This window comes from Nicotiana tabacum, chromosome 7, assembly GCF_000715075.1.
Source record: "Nicotiana tabacum cultivar K326 chromosome 7, ASM71507v2, whole genome shotgun sequence".
NCBI classification, from domain to species: Eukaryota; Viridiplantae; Streptophyta; class Magnoliopsida; order Solanales; family Solanaceae; genus Nicotiana; species Nicotiana tabacum.
In genome coordinates, this window is record NC_134086.1 from 53,677,011 (window position 1) to 53,703,495 (window position 26,485).

The 26,485-nt window shown below is 33.5% G+C and overlaps 1 protein-coding gene across 1 annotated transcript; it reads right to left on the reverse strand.

Moving 5' to 3' along the window:
• Positions 1 to 586: 586 nt before the first annotated feature.
• On the reverse strand, positions 587 to 7,808 carry LOC107788501 (DUF21 domain-containing protein At4g14240). Its single transcript, XM_075257233.1, has 13 exons — positions 7,454 to 7,808; positions 6,039 to 6,115; positions 5,405 to 5,488; positions 5,199 to 5,312; positions 4,109 to 4,192; positions 3,921 to 3,992; positions 3,564 to 3,631; positions 2,571 to 2,658; positions 2,407 to 2,480; positions 1,959 to 2,322; positions 1,819 to 1,865; positions 1,653 to 1,734; positions 587 to 901 (listed from the first exon to the last, which is right to left on the reverse strand). The coding sequence occupies exons 1-13, from the start codon at positions 7,686 to 7,688 to the stop codon at positions 791 to 793; spliced, it is 1,500 nt and encodes a 499-aa protein (XP_075113334.1). The 5' UTR covers positions 7,689 to 7,808; the 3' UTR covers positions 587 to 790.
• Positions 7,809 to 26,485: the final 18,677 nt, after the last annotated feature.

Genomic DNA, 26,485 nt, shown 5'->3' on the forward strand with positions numbered 1-26,485 from the left:
TTTATGTGAATATAAATATTTTTTGTCCTTAAAATTTTATTTATTTCTTAATGATTAACTAATTAACATTGCATATAACTATAGATTTAAATGAAAATGACGATGTTAAGACATCTTTGTTTCACAAGAGAATTCAAATGTGCTAGATGAAGATGATTTATTGGCGTTGAATATACCATGAGCACCTTGAAAATATTTTTAAGTAATTTATTTTGAGTATTAACTTTTAATGAATGAAATATTATCCTCCTTTTTGTGTTTTATAGTAATCTATTGGAACAATGTCAAAAGTTATTAAGTTTTGCAGAAACTTTCTATCCCACAAGTATGTTTTTTGGCTTGTATATATATATGTTTTGCAATTTTGGTTTAAAAAATATGGAAAACAATTTACAAATATAGTGGGCCGGCCCGTGGGGCCTGTACCCATGTAGGGCTGAGTTGGGTTGACCATTTTAACGCCTATTGAAACAGTGGGCTGGGCAGCCCATCAAATACCAAAGTCTGTGTGGGATGGGTAGGCTGGGTCGGCCCGTATTGACAGCTCAACTCCGAATATAACCAAAATGAGCTACAAAGCCGTTCCTTTACCAACAATGGTTGTATTAATGGTTATTATGAGTTTGTCTTTACACGATAGTATTCCCACACAATTAATGAACCTGAGACTCATATAAATAAATATTTTCTCACAAAATTATATACCCGGATTGCAGAAGCATTTGCCATTGTCCTCTCAAAATTTACAGCCACACCATTACTGAAACAGAAAAGCCTCAGCATATTATTTTTATCTCTTGTTATCAAGAAGAGGTTCTCTGAGACTCCCTTGTGTTCTTTTTGAGGTAGAAAGGTCCTCAGTGGACTTTTTGGGGCTCTGGCCTTCTTTACTTTGGCCTCCCTGAACAATCAAATTAAAAAACCAAAAAAAAAAGGGTTTAACTTGGTCAAGAAAAGGCAAAACTCCCATTCACAAGTACAGTGACACTGTATATTTCACTCGAATAACAAGGTAATAAATTCACGAATCAAAGAAGATACATGCTTCACAGTAATCTATACCAATATAGCCTCTTAAAATTTATGCCACTTGGATTTATAGATTCTATAATCAAGGTCAATAACTGAAAATCTAAAAGACATCGAAAGTGTGTGCAATTTATTGTAGGTAGATCTCTGCATTACACGAATTTACAGTTAGTTGAAGATTTCTAGCTTCGGCTCCTCATAGATCTAGTCATCTTCATTTGTCTCCTTATTCTTTTCCTTTTTTCTTTCTTGTAAAAAGGGGCTGGAGGATTGGGACAGACCAGTTGTTTGTACAAGCACGTTGTTAACAATGGGTCTTCTTATTTGTTAGCAGCAGATAGAGATTAGTAATCATTTGAAAATAGATATATATGATCTCATCATTAAAATTTTGACGATTTTTAAATGCATCAGGTAATTATTAAAAAGACAAATAAAATAGATACATTAGATGCACCGTAAAAGCTCATGCTCCATATAGTATAGGTCACCGACAATCAGTTGATGTCAAAATGTGAATCCAGACTCCAGTGTCTTGCAGCGTTAGTTAGGTATTTTAGAGATCTCACACAGAACGTTGACTTTCAAGAAAATTTCATCATATAAAATGCATGTGCACTTACAGCTGCCTTTTGGGCTGTTAATCTACGAACCGATGGAGCTCGTGCCACTGATGAAGCAGCTGCTGCAGCAGCCACACGTATCCTGTTTAATATCAATGTTAGAATATCCTCCCCGAAACATATAATACTGATTAGATATAACTAAGTTTTCTATGTCCAGCTCCACCTTCTATGTACATCGACATACTCATCAGTCTCGTCCACTATTTCCTCCTGCAGCAAGACCAAACTTTAAAATGTAAGTTCCATCTCTTATCCCAACTGGCAGAATACGAAGTATGAAACCAAAAGAACCCCAAAGGCTACCTGTAAAAGTTCTTCAAATACATCTTCCAAGGTGATTATACCTATTACTTCACCTTCCTCAATATCGTCTGATGACTGAATCAATGCATTCATCACTGCATCACCAGATGCTGGCGAGGTTACTGCTGCTGGGACTCTAGCCTTCTCAATATCAACGACAACGCTATCTGGCTTTTTATCCTTTGTTTGAGAAGTAGTTAACAGAGAATTTCCGCCAGTGACTGCACCATCCTGAGATTTCTCTTCCTCGATGACCAAAGGATGTTTTTTGCTTTTTCCTTTAGTCTTCACTACTGCAGCCATATGACTGCTACCCTTTTGGAACTCGTTTAGTATGTCATACAATGGCATATCAGCAGGAACTCTGAAAACATGTATGACAAACAACTTTTCTAGCTTAAATGTCACAAATGGAAAACAGAGAAAGTATAGAATTAGAAATTAATACCGTGGAATTCTCCGAATAGAAACAGAACTAACTGGCGTCTCTGTTTCCGGCCGCACAGTAAGAAGACTTTTCACCTAACATCAATTAAGTACTAAACCATCAATGACTTCAAAGGGTAGCAAGATTACAAGTGAAGCGTGCTAAGAAGGTTATGCAAAACTCACCAGTAGAAGACCAATAATATTCTTTGGATTGCCAGAGTATACAGGAACTCTGCTATGACCCCTAGCAAGAACTTTTCCCATTGCTTCCCTACAATGGAGAAAAAGAATGTTTTAATCACCTCCTTGAGCTTAATATTCAAGAAAGCATTCCCAGGGTTGACATCTTGATATGGCTAGACACATTCAGTATGTACTTAAGAAGTAAAAGTGAACATACGACTAATCCTTCAACAATAACACATCTATAATCACATCCCTCCTAGGAATCGGATAGAGCAAATGAAGGCACAACCATCTGCATATACAGCTATGAAAGTACTGTTACGTGAAGCTCATCAGGAGAGAGTATTCCTCATCTTTCTGGAAGAATAATAACATAATCTTAGGTCAACACCTAAGGTTCAATTGGCAAGAGCTCCTTTTAAGTCTATTATTTAACTTTGGTTACAGAGCCCCTGCCCCCCATCCCCCACCCCACCCACCCACCATCACCCAAAGGAAAACCAAAATAAGAGAAAAAATGAAGTACATCTTGGTAAGTACAGTGATGGCATATTAACCGCAATTTCGGTTTCATGTAATCATTGAATTTTAACATACATGGATTCCTGATCTAAAAAGTAGATGTATGTCATGTTACCATTAAATTATTCACATTCGAGTTCCAAGCAGAACCCATGGAAGCATTGTGCTTGCCCTATCATTAAAACTGATAACAAAAGAAATCCTATTTTGAGAAGTTAACCATCAGCTCAAATGTTTGAGCTTAGCACAGGAAAACTCTTGATTCCCAGAAAGGAAGCCACAATCAAGAGAAGCAGACGCACTGATTACTGTGACAATACAAATAAAGAGAAAATGTAGTGCATGAGACAGTGAAATGTCATTCCTTGAAAGTTCATTATCTGAGTAGCATGATGCTTCACAGGATTTAAAGAGCGGAAGATTAAGTTTGATAAGTTATGAATTTGCAGACTAATTGCTCACACTCACCAGTCCAGCTTTGAATTGACATCCAATGAAAATGTTGACTCAATGGGCGTCATTGCCTCCTCAGCAGTCTATCGATATGAAAAAAAGTAGAACAAAAGAGAAGATGATCATTGCACCTACCTGGCTAAAACGGAGAGAAAGAGTCTAGAAGATTTAAGAAACTATATATTGCTTTCGTGCACTTTAGTTAAGGGTCAGTTGCTGAGTATTTCTTCTTGGGTGATCACCTTCCCCCGCAAAGAAAAAAGGATTATGGGCTATAAATATTTTATAAGTCAAGAGTTTGTGTCTTGAGCTACAGAACTCAGATACTGACAGATTAGAGTATGTCACAAATGACAGTTTTACTGACACTACCTTCTCAGTCAAATCTAGTGCTCCACTAATGATTGTCGTCTCATCATGTGTAAGTTCACCTCCCTTGCCAGCCTGCACAAATTTCTCAATAATGAATCATGGTTTACGAAATGCCAAAGGAAATTGTAGCTTAGTGACTACTAGTTACACATTCAAATTACTCCAGCAAATCACGGTACAATACAGACCTCTTGACCGTGAATAGAAACAAGGGCTTTCAGCTGAGCACGTCTGAATAGTACTTCATTGTGTCCCAATACGCAGTCCAGGATCTGGAAAGACAAGCCAGCATAAATGAAGTCAGATGTTCTACCACTTCTAAGAATTGGCACCCTAATGTGGAAGAACATTAGCATTCCCCGGGCAGTCAAGAGAATAGAACTTAGAGAAGCACAATTTGTTATGTTGTTATATATTCTAGGTAGAGAAAGGTACAGATTTCATTTCTTGATTTCGACCACTATAAGACAAAGTAAAATTGTCATACAGAAATGTTATCAATTTTACTAACTAGCTCAAGACAGCAAAGCAATTGATCGAAAAGATGAATACTAGCTAAAGATCATATCATATTAGATATCTTGGTAAATAAGATGGAAAAAATAAACCTTTATGAAAGACCCTTATATTGAACATAATATCAACAACTACGCAGCAAGCTAGATAGAGTCGGCTATATGAATCCTCATTATCCATTTTGCTCATTTCTACCACATCCAGATATTGAATATAACATAAATTGAGTCAAAATTAACTCCACTGGAATAGAAAATTTACATCATTATGATAAGATAAACATAATGGTTCCACAAGATCTCGCCTTAATGGTAAACTAATTTCTAGACAAGATAGAACCCTAAATGAGAATCATATAAAGATAATTGGATACACAAGTATATCAAGATAATATGAATGTATACAGTCGGACCAATATCTATTCTTGATTACGGTAGGGTTGAAACGTCTATATTAACTTATAGCAACTTCATAAACATGCATGGCATTCCTGATGCCACTCTCAAAATCATCCAAAAAGGTATATCCTCTTTTCTCCATTTAGCTGTGCATCAAAAGCAACACTAGCCATCTGAGTAGAAAAATGCCTTTAAACATTTCCGATACGTTCGAATAATGGTACTAATTTAAGTCAAGAATGCATCTGTTTTGGCTAAACTGTTTTGTCACTTCTTTTTGGACGATTGCGATGATTTCAAGAAAATAAATTGTAGATGTCCAGCTATATCTTAGAAGCAATTGCTCGAAGACTGTAGTAGTTACCTTTCCTATGGGGTAAGCAATTGGGTAGCATAGAATCATCAGAATACGAACAAGCCAGACAAAGTTTGCACCTACGGCAAGTCCATATCTGGTGCATATTGCTTGAGGAATAACCTGAAAGTAAAGGATAGCAGAAGGATCACAGCATCAGAAGTAGCTCTTAAATATTAGCAAGATATTAATTTTGGCCAAGCAGTACAAATTACCTCTCCAAATGCCAAAACAAAAGTTACTGATAGTATAATGGCCACATATTGGTTGAAAATTTTGTCCAGGTATATAGGTAGTGCCTGAAATTGAAAGAATCAAAAAGAAGAAAAAAAAAATTAAAGATCGTCTTCTCCTCACTTCATTAAATAATACATACCTCTATAAGTAAGTAAATTACATAAAGACATAAAATTTTCTCCACATTTGATCTTTCATCAATCAATTTTTCTTGAACAAGCATCTTATTCTCCCATTTGATTCATTAATTTGATTTAAGAACCGTTACTCCTTCTGAGTTTTCCTACCTGCTTTACTCTAGCTGGGCAATGAAAGTGGATCTGTTCAGTTTCTAGTCTATGATCATATCACTTAGCTTGCACAACCCCGTATTCACAAACTACATAGTCCCTAAAAAAGAATTAGATTACTTATGGACGGTGATCTTTTCAAGTTAACAAGTAGTATGTTTATGAGCTGTCACATTTTCTCCTGCTCACCTACTCATCCACCTTCACCCCATCCAACATCCTCTTCATGTTTCTGCTTCGCCACATTTTGTAAAGCTAAGTGCAGAGTGCAGAGTGCAGACATCCTAGAGTAAATCAACGAGCCAGATATCAGGGTTATTACCTCCATCGAAGCAGCGTTGCATAGAAGTAGGGTCACGAGAAGCTGGTGTTGCTTCTGAACTACAGGAAATATTGTAGCTGAAAAGATAAAAAATAGGGAAAATGAGAAAATCTCCATCAATGAACATTCCTCCCAAAAAGAAGCAACAACTCAGAAACAATAGCAATACTTAAAGGTTTTCCTGCATTTACATTTAGCCACATGGTTATGTTAGATTTACAGGTAGCTACCTATCCATCAACCGGTCCTATTTTAAAGTAAGAGTTAGAAGGATACTTTATTCCAGACATGACACTTTATTCCAGAAATGACTGGTTCACTTCGACTTGCATTACCCTTCAATACAAAATTTTCATCTGTGAAAATAGTTCTTCTCAACTAGTGATACAGAGTTATGAAAAGCAATATTGAGCTTCGCAACCATCTCATTTCAACACACACAAAAGAAGTCTGGGGTAGAACAGACAATTATGAACTATCCTCCAAAAATAGAGAACCTTTTTGGTCAAAGATATTATAAAAGATCAACTCAACTCAAATAGAGAACCCATTCTAGACTCTGCCATTCTTGAAAATTAAAGACCATCATAATTACTACAAAAACCAAGCTTTCCTAGCATATGTGTGTTCTGATCAATCAATTCAGAGGTGGATGTAGCATATGAGCTACGTGTTCAACAGAAACCAACACATTCGACATGAAGCAAAAATATATATTTAAAAATCCACAAAACTTTAACAAATATAAGACACTTGAACCCCAAAATATTAGAAGTTCAGTCCTAAGAACTTTAAAGGTTGAAACCATCAAGTTCAAATCCTGATGAAGCCTCTAAATCAATTAACTATACTTCAATTCCAAACTAATTAGAGACTACTATACAAATTCTCTATATCCATTCCGCTCCATTAAAAAGTTAAAAACCTTCCAAAATTACATCAACCGCAAAAATTTCCTACCATAGATATATTCTTATCAGTCAATAAATCAATCAAATACGCCTCTCCAATTCAAATTATTCAGATCCATTTCAAATGCATGCTCAAATATTGGAAACAAATATAGATACACTATTAAAGGTACCAAAAAGTGTATCAAAAAGTGAACTTTTGTATTTCTTTGACAACAATTATCAAATTTAAATTAAAGAAAATTAAAGAATTTCCCTTCCATAGACGTGTTAGTGTCAGTCAATCAATCCATCAAATAGGTCTCAATCCAATTGAAGTCCACTATTTAAATTCTACATATCCAATCCAAATTATTCACACCCATTTCACATACTTGCTTAAAAAGTGCAAATAGACATGGATACACTAACAAAGGTACAAAAAGTTTATAAAAAAAGTAATCTTTTTAATATCTTTGACAAGAATTATCAAAAAAGTAAATTAAAGAAAGTAAAAAAGGAAACCTGCTTGCTTTTTCTCAACTTGGGTGCCACTACGTTGGAGGATCTCAAGTTCAACAAGACCCAAAGACATAAGACCCAATGTTAAACCTGACATAATCCCAGCAAATAGTACCAAGAAACACGAGATCCCTGCATACACAAACCATGTTACTGTCCCAAATTCTATTTCTGCCCCTAATGAATTTGGTACCCTTGTTGCCATTCTAGCTATTTCCAATGCATTCAACAGGTGCATTTTTGTCTTTTTAGCCTTCTTCTTCCTCTTAATTCTTCAATGGACAAAGTCCTATGTTCTTGTTCCAGAAGAGGAACACACAACACAGTGATGACGCTAATGTGACTCAGGATATTCTTTTTCTTTTTAATTGTTGTCTGAATTATTTATTGAAATTCTGGTCATGACACGTGGCAACATTTTGGCGGAGTTTGTAATAGAAAAAACTAAAAGTAAATGGGTGGGTCCTTTTCTTGGATCTGGGTTGGGCTATATTTATTGGGTCGTGTACGGTAAGGTATACGTAAAAATTGCATCTTTTTTAACTTGTAGCCGCTTTGTTTTTCTGTTTGCACCTGTACCTATTTTTTTGTTAAAAGCCTTTTAAAAAGACTATTTTGCTCTTCTATACTAAAAGACTATTTTCTCTCCAAGTATACACTGATCTTGTACTGTCTTTGTCTCTCTCTCCAAGTTATTCACGTTTTCTGATTTGTTCTTCTCTGAAATCAAACGGTTTTCGTCGTTACTTTTGATTTTTCAACTGCTAGTCATCGTTGTTCCCACATTACGATTTAATTACGGGTACATTGTATTAACTTTCTGGGTTTTATTTTAGTATTAATTTTTACGATTTAATTTCTGGTTTTGGTTTTGATAGTCATGTATTTATGATAAAATAGTTTCTTAGGGTTTAGTTTGATAAGTGCATTAGTTTTACTTTTACGATTGTGTTTTTAGGTTTTTTGAATGAGTGTTTGTGTTGTTGATGAAAATTCTATAAATTCTTCAGTGATTAGACGTCGAAATTTTTAAAAATTTTGAGAGTTAAATAGATGATACTATTAAAGTGTGAAGTTTATAATAGTTCACTGATATCTTAGATAGGAGCTGAAGTTTTTTTTCATGTTTTGGCATTATTTTTTGGATTTGAATTTGTGTTTTATTTTTTGTAAAAACTACAACATGTTTTTTTGCTGAATGTTTTGTTTTGTAACTGGTGAACTTCAGCTTTAGGAGCCGAAGTTTTTATTTTTGTAACTGGTGAACTTGAGCTCTAGAGCTGAAGTTTTTATTTTGTAACTGTCGAACTTCAGCTCTTCAGCTCTAGAGCTGAAGTTTTGTTTTGTAACTGTAGAACTTCAGCCTTCTTAGAGATTGAAGTTTTAATTGATCTTTTTTATAATGTCTTGATGTTATTTTTGTATCTTTTATTTTTTTTGAACAGATAGCACTTAAAGCACCTGAAGATCCTAATGCAGCTAAAGTACGCAAAATAGCTAAAGCACCTAAACAACCTATAATACCCTCAGATCCTTATGTCCCTGCTCCTCCACCTACAAGACCAGGGCAAAGATATTTTGAGTTTCGAGATTGGTTTAACTGTAAGGGTTACTGGAAGGAAAACCACGATTTGAAGAGTTTAATTGCAATTTTCTTGACTCCTACACAACATGATAAGCTTAATAATAGTACATTTCGATACATTATGGCTATGGAGAATTTCAAATGCAGCATGAAGTTGGTTCATTGTTTGTGTCTTTCTCGAATATTCACCAATGATCGAGACCGCATTAGTTTCAAGATTTTTGGTCATGATGTTTCCTTCACCCTTGAAGACTTTCACACTATATGCGGTTTGAGGATCACAGCACATAATGTTGAAAAACCAATTAATCGAGAGAGCAATATTCTGAAACGCTATTTTAGTAAGTCCAAGGGTGTGACTTTGAAGGATATTCGAGATTTTATGACTCGGAATGAAATTCCAAAGAATGCTGTGAATCACAGTCATGTATGAGAGAGTGATGATGATACTGTGAAGCTTATGGAAATTCTTGTTGTAGAGTCTATTTTGTTTGGGAAAAAGACTGAGTTATTTGTGCTGGAGGAGTATGCAGCTATTGTCGAAGATAATAAGGTTTGTGCTTAATATCCTTGGGGTAATGTGGCTTATGAGAAGCTCATTTACTTACTGAAACATGCATTGGACAAGCAGAACAAATTTCGTTCAACTGAGTATAAAGTTGATGGATTTCCATATCCGTTATGTGCTTGGTTCTATGAGCGCTTCCTAGATATTTGGGAGAAGTATATAAGAGAGGATGAGTACCTTGATACCCCTCAGGTTTCCAGGATGTTACGTTATGTATGTGTGGGAGAGCCTAAATATAACAAACTTTTTGATTTCTTCAGTAGTCATGATGTAAGTTAAATTTTTTTTTTGTCTTTGTGTTTATATGTTGATGTATTAGTTTTTCCCCTCATAATATATTTTTTTGTATTAAACAGAATTATCACAACTTTAGGGTATTGGATATAATTCCTACATAAGAGGAATTGAATTCAATGCCTTTAATTGGACAATTACCATGCAGCCGGATTCATTCAAAGGTACTTAATGCGGTTCCTTCAACTGGTGAATCACCACGTAGTCAGAGTCGATCAAAAGAAGCGAATCGAACTCCTGTTATTGGCCAATCACCACATAGTCAGAGTCGATCAAAAGAAGCGAATCGAACTCCTTTTATTGGCGAATCATCTCGTACCCAGAGTCGTTCTAACTGTTCTACAACTGAGTTTGATGAAAATGAATTACTCGACACAATATGTTCTGTAAGTTTTGATCTGAAGTTTTTTGGTTTTGTGTTTGTAAAAGTACAACATGATTTTGAGCTGAAGTTTTCTTCTATATCTGAATTTTTGTTGTGTGTCTATACTAGAGGGTAACAATGGAGGTTCAAAAGCATGCAGAAAAAGAAAGAAGTACGATCGTGCAAGAAGTTTTCGATAAGTTTCAAAAGGATGAGCGATCTGCTATTGTGGATGCAGTTTTTGGAAAAGTGAAGGTAAACTAATTTATAGAGAAGTCTTTTTATTTCTGCTAATGTTATTTAGATTAATCATTGTTAGTAATTTTTTTTCTAGGAATATTTCGATAAGAAGTTTGAACAGTAATTTAAGATTGTCAACAAATCAAATGGAATGGACGATGGCAATTTTGATTTGAGTGAGCATCGACAATATGACAGGATGAATGACTGTTACGAACATCTATCAGATATTAATGTTGTTGATGATGTGTCGCATAAAGTCGCAGATGTAAATGCTACACGTGAGGAAGCAGCTTTTGAAGACGATCAACATGTTCAAAAACAAATTGAAGAGGAACGTTCCAGTGCTGATAAATTGAGCAGAGATGGAAATGATGAAGCATAGTTATCAACTGAGAATATTGGAAGCAAGCAAGGTGCAAATAATCAAGTTGTTGAGACTGAAGAACATGCTGCTCATGATGCATCGCATAAAGTCGCAGATGATAATGCTACACGTAAGAAAGCAACTGTTGAAGGCGATGAACATGTTCAACAACAAGGTGGAGAGGAACAATATAGTGTTTATAGACAGAGTAAAGATAGAAATGATGAAGAGTTAACAACTGAAAAAGCTGCAGATGATCAAGTTGTTGATACTGAAAAACATGCACCGAGTTGTGCTTTGGAAAGTGATATTGCAAAAGGTAATTTGTTTGGCGATAGAGATCAAGCACCTATTGGTACTTTAGAACTGAAAGCGAGTGATATGTCTAGCACTATTGGGAAAGACGATCGGTTTGCAGGAGCACTAGCTATTTGCAAGGAACTTCTAGGTCATGATACACAGGAAATTGTTACTACAGGTATAAAGTGTGAAGTTTATAATAGTTCAATGATACCTTAGATAGGAGCTGAATTTTTGTTTCATGTTTTCTGTTTTTTGTAAAAACTACAGCATATTTTTTTTTAAATGTTTTGTTTTGTAACTGGTGAACTTCAGCTCTAGAGCTGAAGTTTTTGTTTTTGTAACTAGCGAACTTCAGCCTTCTTAGAGTTGAAGTTTTAATTGGTTTTTTTGATAATATCTTGTAGTGAAATTTTCACTACATGTATAAATTTTTTCTATGTTATATATATAGAAAAACTAGTTGATCTATTCCCCCTCTTTATTAATATACAATGGAAGTTGAAAGTAGTTGTGCTTCAATTGACACAACTTAAAAACTCTCTGATGATGCTAAATTGAATGAAGGTAGAGTTGAGAAAAACCTTCCAGAGAATACTCCAATGCTCCTCGACATTGGTGCACAATTGAATGAAGCTGGAACTACTGATATCGACAAAGGCATGCAGCCTGGGGAAACCACAGCGGAAACAAACGTCAAGGTATTCTATAGATCATGAATTTATTATATTTGATTCAACGATATTTTTTACAGTCTGAAATTTTACATACTTTACTTTCTTTGTTTTGTTTTTGAATGATTTTTCAGAAAGACTCGAGGCAGCTCAAAAAGAATTTGGTGAGCTTATGCAGCTATATCAAAAAAGAGAAATACATTTATTCACACATGTTGGCTCACAAACAGGTGTGACGTGTGTTGGTATTATTTTATAAAATCTAGTAAGTATTATTTAGTTTTTTTTTTTTTTGCATGAAGATACATGCATATCTGAAGGTAAAGGAAGTGGATCTGTTGGAATGCAAACACCATCTGTGTCTCAACACTTAGACCAGGTAGTTATTTTCTGTAATTCGATTACAAGCTATTTTTTGCCTAATGTATTTTTGTATCAGTTTTATTTATGTTTTTCCTTGCTTTTGCATATCTCATCTGATGCATCGCAACTTCTTCCAAATCCTAAGAGAAGGAAGAATTCCAGTTTTTCTATGTGTGACACCAGTGATATCTCCAACTTCAATTTATGTTCATTTTCACTTGGTAGTACACAAGAGACTGATTCAGAAGGTAATTCTGCTGCTGTTGTTATTCGTGAAGAGAGACAAGAACGTCGTGAACAACAGGGAGTTGGTCAAGTATCTGCCACGATGGCTGTGATTTTTCCCCCTGTTGCTGAACAACATCAGTTAGTTGTGATGGAACAGCAAGAAGAGAAAGCAAAAGGAAAATCAAATAAAAAAGGGAAAAGGATTCGTATGGAGAGTATTTGGTTGAGATCTCCTTAATTCCTAAACAAAAGCAAAGGGGGCAAGATTGGAAAGTAGGAAAGAATACACGAAGGTGTCCCTTCCATTATGTTAATCAAGACAGTGGATTGATGCAAAGATTTACAGAGTGGTTGGAGATAGATGCCAGTAAATATGATTCCAATCCATTCAGATTAGCTGGAGTTGATATTGCAAAATTATTCTTTACTGAGCTTATGGATCCTAACTCTGATCTTGCGGATGAAGTAAGTTATTAAGTTTGTTTTTTGAATTGGTTTTCAATTGTATTTCCCAAAACTTCAGCTTATTTTTATCGTAAAGTTTTTGTACTTTTTAGCTTATTTGCTAAAACTTTAGCCTAACACTTCAAACTGAATATGCTTAAGTTTTTGTCATGCTGTTTGTAGTTTTGTAATGCGTTTTTTTCTAAACTTCATATATGCATGCTGAAGTTGTTATTTTACATGTTATCATTTGTTGTTGTTCATTTGCAGCATATGGAAGTGGGCATATATTACTTGCACAAAAAATATTGCTATCACCTTCCAGGTTATGCCAAATCGTGATGTGCAGTAATAGATTTAATTTTTGATCAGTATATGACTAAGCTAGTTGGTATTCATCCTTCGGAAGAATAGATGGAGATAATTAGAAAAAGGAAGGAAAAGAGAATGGAGGATAAAAAAAGAGCAAATCAAAGAGAAAGAGGATATCCAAACAATAGGTTGAAGAAGAAGAAGAAGAAGAAGAAGAAGAAGAAGAAGTGGTTATTCAGCCACTTACGGACTTTAGTTGGTTTGAGGAAGAATCAACGAATGAAAAGGTGGCCAACTACGCAAAAGGCCTCTACCTTTCCTGTGGTATCTCATGGGCATCTGCCAGAAAAGTATTCTTTCCATTTCGACTTAAGACAAGGACGAGCTAGAGATCTACGCACTACTTTTTTGGAATTCTAGACTTTAAAGATAAAACTATATATGTGTATGATTCCATGAGTAGTGTAACATATGATCATGCGCTTGAACATGTCAGAATTTATACCCGGTTGATCCCATACTGTCTCAAATGCTTGGAATTTGGGGTACACAATAAATTTTATGGGAAAAGTCCTGTGGAAAAATTTCAAATTAAGTGGATGAACACACCACAGCAGACTAACAAGTACGTGTTTCGCATATGTTTTACCATGCATCTTATGTTTATTATTTTTTACCCTTGTGTTAACTATTCTTCAATTTCTTTTTCATGTTTTTTTTGTAGTGTTAATTGTGGTATATTTGCTCTTAAGTTAATTGATATGCGGTTGAAGAAAGAAGATGTCTTCAATTTCGATCAAAGTCAGTCATTAATATTCAGGAGAGAATTGGCTGCCAATCTTTGGGCTCATGGAAAGTGAAAAAAATATAGCGGCTATGAAACTCCAGAAGAACAAGAAGGACATGATTATGGAGATTTTGAAGAGACTCTGTGTGAATTTTTTTATTAGAGGATTGGTTGCACATAATTTGGATTTTCTGAATATTCATTAATTATTTTTTTTAGTTCACTTTTTTTCATACAAATATGTTTGTGTCTTTTATCATGAATTTTAAGTACATTTTTGTTGAAAAAACTTAAGCATGAAGTAAATGACTTCTGCTTTTTAAGCTGAAGTTTTGGTTAAAAGTCATAACAAAAGTATCTATTGTAGGACAAAAACTTAAGCCTATCAAGTGTTGAAGTTTTTAGAAATACACTAAAAAACTTCAGCACATTGGGCTGAAGTTTTTTGAAAAAACTCTACGGAAAAAACTATTGAATTCAGGATAAAAACTTCAGTTTATCAAGTGCTGAAATTTTTAGAAATACACTAAAAACTTCAGCACATTGGGCTGAAGTTTTTTTGAAAAAGCTGTACGAAAAAACTATTGAATCCAACACAAAAACTTCAGCTTATCAAGTGCTGAAGTTTTTATAAATACACTAAAAAAACTTCAGCACATTGGGCTGAAGTTTTTTGAAAAATCTCTACGAAAAAACTATTGAATTTAACACAAAAACTTCATCTTATCAAGTGCTGAAATTTTTAGAAATACACTAAAAAAAACTTCAGCACATTGGGCTGAAGTTTTTTGAAAAAGCTTTATGACAAAAACTTTACCATGTTTTGGTATTTTTTTATTGCATTTACCACTTACTTGTTTTACCAACTACTTATCTTGTTACATTCAATTTCTCCGAACAAAAAACAGTTAACAATCTCTTCAGCGTTTATAGATATTAAATTGATTAGGTGCACTCTTTGGCTATATTAATAATCTCTTCACTTGAAAATTTCATAGTCATCCATAGACTTTTATCATATATCTTTAAATTTGTATTCAAAGAAAAATAAGAAAATGTTGGCAAAGACATGCTTATTGAGTGTAGCAGGGAGTTCATGGGAAGCAAAGATAATGACGGAAAAGTCGAAATACTTCATATGTGAAGGAGAGTGGCCAGATCAAAAACTCGAGCTCCAGGATAATTTGCTCTTTTTACTAGTTGATAAATCTAACTTTTAGGAAAAAGAGCAAATTTCCTGGAGCTCGAGTTTTTGATGTGGCCACTCTCTGTCACATATGAAGTATTTTGGACTTCTCCTTCATTATCTTTGCTTCCCACGAATTCCCAACTGCACACCAGTAAGCATGTCTTTGCCAATATTTTCTTATTTTTTTCTTATGAAAGAAGACGGGAGTTGCTAAAAAAATCATAGTACTAAACTTCGTCAACCTGTGTCTGACAGAAAACTCTTTGGTGGAATTAAATTTGGTGAAATGGAACGTGACTGTCTTATAGCTCATGGTGCTGTAGTGAATTTGCATGAACGCCTTTTCACACTTAGTGACTCATCGCAGATGCACATATATGGGAAATGCAAGAATATGACAAATGTAATTCAGAGGTCCGTACAAGGTGGTAAAGTAAGGTGCTCGTATTGCAGCTTCTGTGAATCAGTTGAAGACATAGTGAAGGTTCATGGAATGTGGTTAAGAAACCGAAGAAGAGCAACTAGGACATGACTATGGAGAATATGAAGACACTCTGTGAATTTTTTGAATAGAGAATAACTTGTAAACAAAAAACTAATTTTTTTTCTTTTCTTTCAAAGATGTAAGTGAAAACAAAATTGGATTTTGTGAATATACATTATTTTGTGTGAATTATGTGACGTCTTTTAAATTTTTGTTATATTCGCATTAATTAATTTTTTAGTTGACTTGGATTGATTCAAATATGTTTGTGTCTTTTTTCATGAATTTTAAGTATATTTTTATTGAAATTCAGCATGCTAAACTTCAGCATGAAGTAAATAACTTATGTTTTTTAAGCTGAAGTTTTGGTTAAAAGTCATAACAAAAGTGTCAAATATAGGACAAAAACTTCAGCTCATCACTAAATACACTAAATAACTTCAGCAGTTTCTGCGTAAGTTATTTGAAAAAGCTTTACGACAAAAACTATCGAGTCCGGGACAAAAACTTCAGCTTATCAAGTGCTGAAGTTTTTAGAAATGAACTAAATAACTTCAGCACATTGGGTTGAAGTTTTTGAAAAAGCTTTACGGCAAAACTATTGAATCCATGATGAAAAACTTCAGCTTATGATGTGCTGAAGTTTTTAGAAAGAACTAAATAACTTCAGCACATTGGGCTGAAGTTTTTGAAAAAGCTTATGACAAAAACTTCAGCATGTTTTGGTATTTTTTTAACTTGATACTTATCTTTTTTGCATTTACTATCTACTTTTTGTCTTTTGTCACCTACTTCATCTTTCATTTAAATTTGTTTAACCATATAGTAAATGATCCGAAAAGTTATTTTTCAGGCTGAAGTTACTTTTTTACTATAGAAAAACTGTGGGCTTATTAAGGCTGAAGTTATATTTCTTTTTGCATTTACCACATACTTGTTTTACCACCTACTTATCTTGTTTCATTCAATTTCTCTGAATGTAAAACAGTAAAAATAGCTAAAAAATTACTTTTACATTTATAGATATTAAATTGATTAGGTGAACTCTTTGTCTATATTAACAATCTCTTCACTTGAAAATTTCATAGTCATTCATAGACTTTCATCATATTTCTTTAAATTTCATAGTCATCCTTAGTCTTTCAGCTTTTGTTAAAGAAAGAATGTCTGGTGCAAGCGGAAGTAAAAAGCCTAATATGGATGAAATTATGCAGAAGTGAAAGACTTTGAAGTGTGAGTGGTACAATAACAAACCGATGGCTAATCTTATGCTTTTATGGGATCAAATAAAGGCTGATTGGAGAGAATCAGACCACAGTTCTTTGTCAATGAATCATTCCAGAACAGGTTTAACCTGAAACGTAGTTGTGGAGGTTATTCAACCTCGTTCGACAAGGTTGTGCAGCAGTTTGATAGTTTTAAGTTTCCCATCGGGGACGACTATTTCAAGCTGCAAAACAACCTGAAGACTCTTCTTTCTCTTATATACAGAGTAATCGTTGAACAAAGTCAGTTGCGTGATGAATTCAACAAGTTGAAGAATGATCTCGTTGCTCTGTGGTCTTTTGCCTGAGTACCCTATAGTTATTTCTGATACTGATGATGATGAGATATTTAGAGAAATTGAGGAGTACTATGATGATGATGATGATGATGGTGATGATTCTTAGTGTTTGTAATCCTTTTTTATGGGTTAATGTTGTACTTTTTGGTTTACTTTAGCATATTCACTAGAGAATATGCTGAAGTTTTTAGGTTCATTTTGTATAACTTCAGCCGAGAGAGCTGAAGTTTTTGTTTGTACTTTGTGTGTTGTCCTCATCTCTTTTTATATCAATGCAATTCCCATCCTCTTTCTTCTTAGCTTTCTATTGCATTATCCTTGTTATTTGTTGGTATTTGCTTTATACTTCTTAGTTGGTTTTTATGTTTAGTTTTTGTAATTCTTTTTTTTATGTTTTTATGCTGTGTTTTTTTGTTTACTTCAGCATATTTAGTAGAGAATATGCTGAAGTTATTAAGTTCATTTTCTATAACTTCAGCTTAGAGATGCTGAAGCTTTTGTTTGTACATGCGTTTCTTTTATGTGCTATACGCGTATGTGTGTGTGTGTGTATGTGTGTGTGTGTGTGTATGTGTGTGTGTGTGTGTTTGTTAAGGATACTGTAACCTGAAGTTTTTTCTCGCAGAAGTCATTGCGTACTTTTTTAAAATGCAACCAAACCTGTAAGCCTGTGCAACAAAAATGAGTGATTTGTACTTTAGCAGTATATAAAATAGTCCAAGAGCTTATTTTTTTATTCCTATGAAAAAAATCGCATTTCAAATATGTCATACAATAATGAAAGTCTAAATTCAGACCAAGGATTATTGAAGTTTGGAGTATTTTTCAGTGTATTTCTTGGAATATGGATGAGGTGCTGGAGAAGACAAACAAGTTGTTCTATTATGCCCAACTTGTTTACATCGACTGCATTTGGTAGACTTGAATAGTACTGATTCAGTCGCAGGTATATGCCTCTTTTTTTGTCCTCTTCTTTGTAAAATCTCTACATCGGGAGATTTTGTGATCTCAGATTGTACATTTTGTGGTATATCCCATGATTTTTGATCTCACACGGTATTCATATGTCCTTCATATGTTTTCAACCATGTTTCCTTTGAATACCAATTTGAGCAGTAATTAAATTTCTGCATATATCTCTTATTAATAGCAGCAATTGCATGTGGACAGGGCAATTCATCAAGTTGGAATTCCAGGCAGTCACAAGTTCTCTTTTTTAAGTCCACAATGAATTCGATTCCTTCACTATTTATTCTAAACAACATTGAATCAAGGTTTAACACCTAACAAGGAATAAAAAATTAAGATAAACTATATTAGTGTATTGTTGCTTCAAAAAGAAAATGTATGAATTTTTTTAAATGTAAGCAGTAAATCACTGCAACAGATATAAAAAGCTGAAGTTAACAAATATACTCACAAACATTTTGCAAGCAATGTCCATCTTCTTAGTCATCTCTTCTTCTGCCCATATTGATACTCTGTGAAAAGTTTCATTTGCCTTTTTTCTCCGTTCGTAAAACCACTCTCCCAACTTTTCTTGGATGAAATCTAACATTCTTAAATAGGCATTTCTCTCCCTTTTAGTAAAACGGAATTCATTGATTCTACTATGTTTGTTGTTAGCATATCATAATGTCGCCGTGGGAACCACGATCGAGCCCATCTCTCTGGAGGCTCTTCCATTATGTAATTGTATGTTTTCTTGTCAATACTTTTGAGTTGGGACACAAACTGATTAAAATCTTCACGTTTGTATGACCTTGCAGCACTTTGAAAAAGATTTATTACCGTGGCTTTTGCATGTCTTTGCTTTAAATTTTTCTCAAAGTGACAGAGGCAGATACCATGGTTAGCTTCAGGAAAAACTTTTCTAATCCCATTTGCGATCGATTGGTTTCTATCTGATAAGAAAACCAGTTCATGACGGACTTGAATTGCTTTTCTCATTTCCCAGAAGAACCAAATGTATGCCTCATTGTTTTCTGAATCTACTACACCAAAACATAGAGGAAAGATTTATTGTTTGCATCCTTTGATACAACAACAAATAGAACACCATGATATTTTGACTTTAAAAACGTTGCATCTATTGCAATAACGGGTCTACAGTAGGACCAACCAGCTATTGATGCCGCAGGAGCAAAGAACATGTAAGCAAATCCGTATAGTAAAACACAGAAAAAATAAATCATAAGGTGTGAAGTTTTTCAAATAGGAACATTTGAAACTTCAGGCTAATGGTTAGTATTGTGTTGCTTACCTATTCTGCCCATCTTTTTTTTTATGCTTGTGTACGTTCCTGGGTTTTTGTGCACCATCATGTGTAGGTATGAAGGAAAAATCTGGTAGTTCTCTTCATGTGTTCCCCTTATACAAGCAACAACTTTTTGAATAGCACGCCATGCCTTGTGATAACCAATGTTAATTCCAAATTTCTTTTTCATTTTATTTTCTACAAAGGCTGGTGTAACCTCTATCTTTTTGTCTCGAACATGTTCTATAATTTATTCACTTATAAAATTTGATATAGCATGCTTCTGATCTGATTTTCTTGCATTAACCGAGCATTCATGGATGTTATGATATTTTATCACCCTGAATAGTGTGGAATTTTTTATTCTGGTAGCACGTACATTCCAACCACATTTGTCCACGATGCATTTCAGCTCGTATCTCTTTGAACATGATCTAACAGTAGTGAATTCAACTTTCTGGTTTATCTCCAAGCTGCAGAAAAGTTAGTCATGTTTTGTTTGTTCTCAAAAATTGATCCGACTCTTACTTCATCAGGCAACGCATCGTGCCTAAATATTTTACATGGTGGAGATTCTTTCAGCTTTCTCCTCACTCTTTTTCTTGATTTCTGAGAAGCACAAGAAGTTTTAGCAATTTCTTTAATTCTATCTGATGTTATCGGTATAAGCTCCATGTTTACTTCATCTTCGTTGTTGCTTATCATTGCAGAAGGTAACAAAAAAATTTGTTGGATTTTGGTTGTCAATTTGCATTATTAGCCGTCCTTCTTCTTCTTGGTTATCGACAAACTGGTATGAATTTATTGGAGGAGGGGGTAATTGTTGCAGCATTATATATTCTGAAGCAGCTATAATGTTAGAAGGTTATTGCTCGTTGTCTACTTCCATTATTGGCTGTCCTACTTCATGTTGATAATCAACAAAAGGTTCTGAATCTATCGCATATGCAAGGGATTGTTTGAATGCTGCAGATTCTGAAGGTTGTATTTTTTCGATGACGAAATGGAAATTCTTATAGGCTAAATCAGTTGTAAGCAAATGTATACAGGTACTGAGTTCTTCATATGAAGTTACATGCATTCCTTTGCTTGTATTTAGTTTGATATCAAACCATACTTTTAGTGAATATCTGGTTGAATCAATATTTGCAATTTCACTAATTTTCTTCAGGAAAGTATTGAATGATATGTGCTTATTAAGTAGAACAAGTTTTGTATCATGATCCAAGTATGTGAAATCAGGAGTCTACCTCCCATTGAAAGTTATAACAATGCAAATCGAACTCATCATGCAGATTCATGTTTAGTGGCAAGTATTAGGAAAGTGAACAAAAGAATTTTTAGGTTGTTTGTGCTGGAGTTTTTACAAATGAACTAAATTACTTAAGCATCTTCTGCTGAAGTTTTTTGAAAAAAGATGTATGACATAATTAATGAATCCTGCACAGAAAAATTCAGCTTATTAAGTGCTGAAGTTTTTAGAAATAAGCTAAATAACTTCAGCATATCAGCTGAAGTTTTTTTTTTGAAAAAGCTGTATGAAAGGGATTCATGAATGCGGGGAAAAAACACTTCAGCTCATTAAGTGCTGAAGCTTTAGAAATGAACTAAATAACTTCAGCACATTGGGCTGAAGTTTTAACAAATGAATTCAACAAACTTGAGCATGTTTCAGCATTAATTGCATAATATACATGAGTAAACATAACAAACACAATTAAAGTAGTAATTATATTGCGTTGGGGGTATGTGTTAGTGTAATAATTACATTCATATCACATTCATGTACACTTTTCATTAGACAACGGTTAAGATTCCTCTTTGCCTTTTCATATACCATGCAAAAGTTTTTCCCCCTATATAAGCATGTTATACCTTGTGAGTTTATTCACTCAAACACATATATTTTAGCAGACATAAAATATAAAAAGGAGAAAAATAAATGCTGTCATCAAGCAAATAGTGGAAGAAATCAAGCAAGACATTATAGAGGCTTTTGAGCTGAAACTGGATGAGCTCATAGACAAGTACGACAGAGAGCTGGAAGAAATCAACAACAATCTTGATACGCTTGTGATGTATGCAAGATTTGATAATCTTGCTGATGAAGATGCTCGTCCGTCTGGTAGTGACGACGACGACGATATGGACGATTAGTTTTTCTTTTTGTTATTTATGTAATGTTTAATGAAATATTCAGTTTTTGCTTTAAGTTTTTTGTGCGTTTTTTTAATATTAATTCTATTCAAACTCGAAAAATAGCAGACGAAATGAACTAAATAATTTCAGCAGGAATTAACAAAAACTAATCCGAAAATTAAGCATTTTTTGGTATGAAATTTTTCCAAAAAATCATAATAAAATACACAGTGCTTGATGAAAACTTCAGCTCTCTTTTGCTGAGTTTTCAAGCATGAACTAAAAAATCTTTTTAAACTTAGAAAATAACAAAGCAATTAACAAAAACTTATCCGAAAATTACATATTGCACGATAAAATATTAAGCATTTTTAGCAGATGAACTAAAAAAATTTAGCATACAAAAAATTATATGAAAAATATTTTACATATTCCTGAAAACATAAGCATTTTTTGGTATGAAGTTTTTCCAAAAAATGATAATAAAATACATAGTGCAGGAGGAAAACTTCAGCTCCATTTGCTGAAGTTTTTATAGATTAACTAAAAAACTTCAGCACCTGTGCTGAAGTTTTTTGTGCAATATGAAATTTTAATGTTTTATTTTTTACCCAGTGTAGGAGGAAAACTTCAGCTCTTTTTTTAAATATTAACTAAAAAACTTCAGCACCGATGCTGAAGTTTTTTGTGCAATATGTAATTTTAATTTATGTTTTTTTATCCAGTGTAGGAGGAAAACTTCAGCTCATATTGCTGAAGTTTTTAAAGATTAACTAAAAAACTTCAACAACTAATGCTTAAGTTTTTGTGCAATATGAAATTTTAATTTATGTTTTATTTTTTACCCAGTGTAGAAGGAAAACTTCAGCTCGTTTTGCTAAATTTTTTAAATATGAACTAAATAACTTCAGCTTGTTTAACAAATAAACAATGATAACACTCATATAATGTTTTAATATAATTTTTTCTTCGTTGTGTTATTTGCCAGCTCGTTTTGCTGAATTTTTTAAATATGAACTAAATAACTTCAACTTGTTTAGCAAATAAACCAAAAATTTCAGCATATTATGAAGTGGAAAACTTCAGCATATTTGTCGGATTAGAATGTTAGAATTCAACGTCAAACAGATTTAGAATGCAAATTCAATATATCAGTGAAGTTCGTCCAACAACTTCAATCAATCAATCAGAAAACATATAATTCAAAAACTATTTTGAATTCTGAAGATGAATTTGAATACTTACAATGTATTTCGTAATTTTGAATTTGGGATTTGAATCTGGTTCAAATCTGGTTTGCGAGAGGCGATATGAGGAGAGACGGAGTGATGGAGGAGATACGGAGGAGATCTAGAATTTGAATCTGGTTATGCTTGATGCATTTTTTATATGTTTTGGAAGGGGTATAATGGTCATATTATTACAAATATTTTGTTAGTTGGTTACGAAATCAATAATTTTTAAAAATAAAGTATAAGTTAAAAGGTGACATAAATATAGGATACGACTGCAAATCGCCCAAGGTACACGGCAGAAGAAAAATGGTGCGAATTAAGCATTTAGAGACTTTAAATTCTGCAATAAAGTATTTTGACCAAACTAACGATGGAACATTCAATGTGCCGATTAACAACGAAGAAATGACTTTTCTTTCTTTTAACTAAGAAGAAATGACTTGTCTTTTCCAAATTAGGCTCCTACATTTCCACAGCCTACTAAATCATCTTGCTCTTTCTTTTCCTTTTCTCATTTTTATTATTGACATTCAAAATATAAAGGTATTGTTATACAAATAGTCAATCAGGTTTAATGTTTATTTTTTCTAGTCGGTATACATAAATTATATATCAATATTACACATTTATATATATTATACATATTTCTTCAAATATTTAAAGAGTCAAACTCTTATGTACTAAAAAACAACTTTATGTTACTTAATGGTCAAAGTAAAAATTATTTAACACTAATGAATTTCCTATAAGAATACATCGGATTAATGGGTGACAATGTTTATTCACCAGTAGGCTATGAGCAACCAATTTGTTTGAGGGAAAATATTTTATGTTAAATGGCTGTAAATATGAGCTATTTATGTTAGACATGTTTATAAAACTATTAGTCACTCAACTATAAAATGACTTGTTGAGCATTATACAGAGAGATTTAAATAAGACATCAAGAAGTGCCAAATTGACCGTTGGTTGAATCTTGATCTGACCTTGAAAATCCCAAATATTGTCATGTGATCCTCAATCTTTGTGGATATCCGAAACTTTGCTCTGTAGCAGCAGGATTTACAAAAGTCTAAGTACCTACTTTCCTCATAAATTGTTTTAATACTCCATCAACTTGTCTGATTCCTACTTTTATTAAAGTTAACTAACAGTAACATCCAAGTGAAGATGCTGGTCATCGTTTGAGCTGGTTCTCTTGTTTAAAATAAATCACAAAGACATTATGGGTGTGTTTGGTATAAGGGGAAAATGTTTTCTTGAAAACAAATATTAATCTTACCGGTGTTTGGTACGCAAATTAAAGAAAATAACTTCTCAAGAGTATTCATAAATAATTTAGATACAATAAACATGAAGTCAAAAACTTTCGAACCAACAACCTTTCGAACCCACAAATTTCATAAACTTCCGAACTGCTAAACTTTCGAAACCACGAAATTTCGAACCCATAAACTTTATAATTTCTAAGCCCGTAAACTTCCAAACACATAAACCTCTAAACTCATAACTTTGGAACTTGTAAAATTTCGAACCTGTAAACCGAAAAATGAAAAAACTAAAACTGAAAATATATATAAAAAATATTTTTTCCCGGGGGGGGGGGGGTGCAGAAAAACTAAAAAAACAGAAATTTGAAATTATATAAAAAAATTTGTGGGGGGTGGGGCAGAAAAACGAAAAACATAAATTTGAAATTACAAAAAAAAAAACAAGTAAAAAAGATAATTTTTTTTGACCCGGGGGAGGGGGTTAGCAGGCAGGGTGGTGACGGAATTTTTTTTTTTAAAAAAAAAACCTTTTTGGAGGGAGGGGGTTTGGTGGGTAGGCGTTGGATTGGGTGGGTGGGTGTGGAGGTGGGTTGGTAAGGATGGGGAATAGGGTGAGAAGGTTGAGAAAGAGTTTTAGAAAATGTTTTCCCTGCTCTTGATAAGGAAAGTATTTTAATGACTTCATAAAGAAAATATTTTCCAAAACTTTTAAACCAACCAAACATAAAAAAATTGAAAAACATTTTCCGGAAAATATTTTCCTTCGTACCAAACACAACCTATATCACCTACACCATATACATCTAAACCTGAATACAAGTACTGATAACCAAGTTCATATATCATTCGCATTGATAATTAACACATTTTGATCTTCATTAAACTTTTTTTTTTGATGGTATGTGAAGAGATCGAAAGCTCCACGACTAAATATATCCAATGACACAGTTTTTGTTCAGTTATAAGCACTTTGATGAAGATATATATATATATAGCATTAATCGAGTGAATATAAATTAAGATCGCAGAAATATGAATCTTTTGATATAGCTTCACTTAATTCGAAACTGGTTAATACAAAATCAGATCTAAATGTAATTACACACCTTCAAATCACAGTATGCATAAAGCAGATAGTAAATAAATTAAAATATGCTAACTTTCCGTTCATCTTCTTTAGAGTAGACAATGCTGAGCTGACTCTTCATCTAATCTCAATGGCTGCTTTGTTTTCTTGTCAGTTACTATGATTTTAACTGCAATACTATGAAAGAAATGGTTCATGCATTCTTAGCTTTAATTTAATAGTATCAAATACGAATTTGTCACATATGACCTTTTGTTTATAGTTTAAAGGTAAAGACAAAATGTACATAAAATCCAATCAACTTGTATTAAACAATGTGTTCACGATGCGTTTTGAGCAAATCCTATATGTATATGCGGAAAGTAAATATAGATAGAGTTAATATACATATCAGAATGTTCGGTTTTTAAGATTTGAATGAGAAAAGACATATTTTAGATGGTACCTCTTCATCTCACTCATCCATTGCATATAAATTTAGAGGCTTGACCTTATTTATAAAAGGCTGAAAATTCTAAAATTTCTCCCCTATTTTTTTTTTTCAATACAAATTTAAATTCTTAGAGTTTACCGAAGTTCTATAATTCATAGTATCACTACTCCAATAAGATACTCATTCTATCTTGTAAAGAAATAATCTTTTATCTTGGATACTATGAGGGGATTAAATTTCTTAAGGACACACAGTGAATTCTGTGGACTCAAATTATTTCATTACATTTATGGTTATTTAATCTTCTTTATTTTTTCAAATAAAGTATATTAACAAGTCTAAGGAATTTAAGAAAACTATTGCCGGACGGCTGATAGAGGAAGAGGTTCGAAATAGGTGAAACAACGAAACGAAATGTCGGATGCAAGTCTTGGACGCAATCTGCTTGATCAATTTTCATTAGGAATATCTTTGTGTTTTGAATTCTATTTATTGAATGATACATATATATATACTTTGTATTACTTGACAAGAGGTTGCTTGAACATGCTTGTCATCATTTTGCTTTGATATAGTTACTAGTGAACAAGGGGGTGCGAACCCTGCAGGTATTAGTTGTACCTAAAGTAACGTCAGTTGTACTATTACTGGTTGAATTTCCTAGGCCATCCACCAGGCCATTTCAGTCGGCGCTTCAGGCATCCCACAAGCTTCAAGGAGTCGTGGTTCTTATGTGCCTTATTCTGGGCAGCCAGTACTGTTTGTCTAACTTTGTGTTAACTATAACTTATATTTATCAATTGGAGCTCATTAGAAACAGATTCTCTAGTACTTCACCACAAATTTAGAT

Excerpts from the sequence above, each read along its gene's own strand:
- LOC107788501 (XM_075257233.1), bottom strand. The coding sequence starts at position 7,688 with ATGCACCTGTTGAATGCATTGGAAATAGCTAGAATGGCAACAAGGGTA. Across the intron at positions 3,632-3,920 it reads CACTAGATTTGACTGAGAAG|ACTGCTGAGGAGGCAATGAC; the intron begins GTAGTGTCAGTA and ends TCATATCGATAG. Across the intron at positions 2,323-2,406 it reads TCTATTCGGAGAATTCCACG|AGTTCCTGCTGATATGCCAT; the intron begins GTATTAATTTCT and ends ACATGTTTTCAG.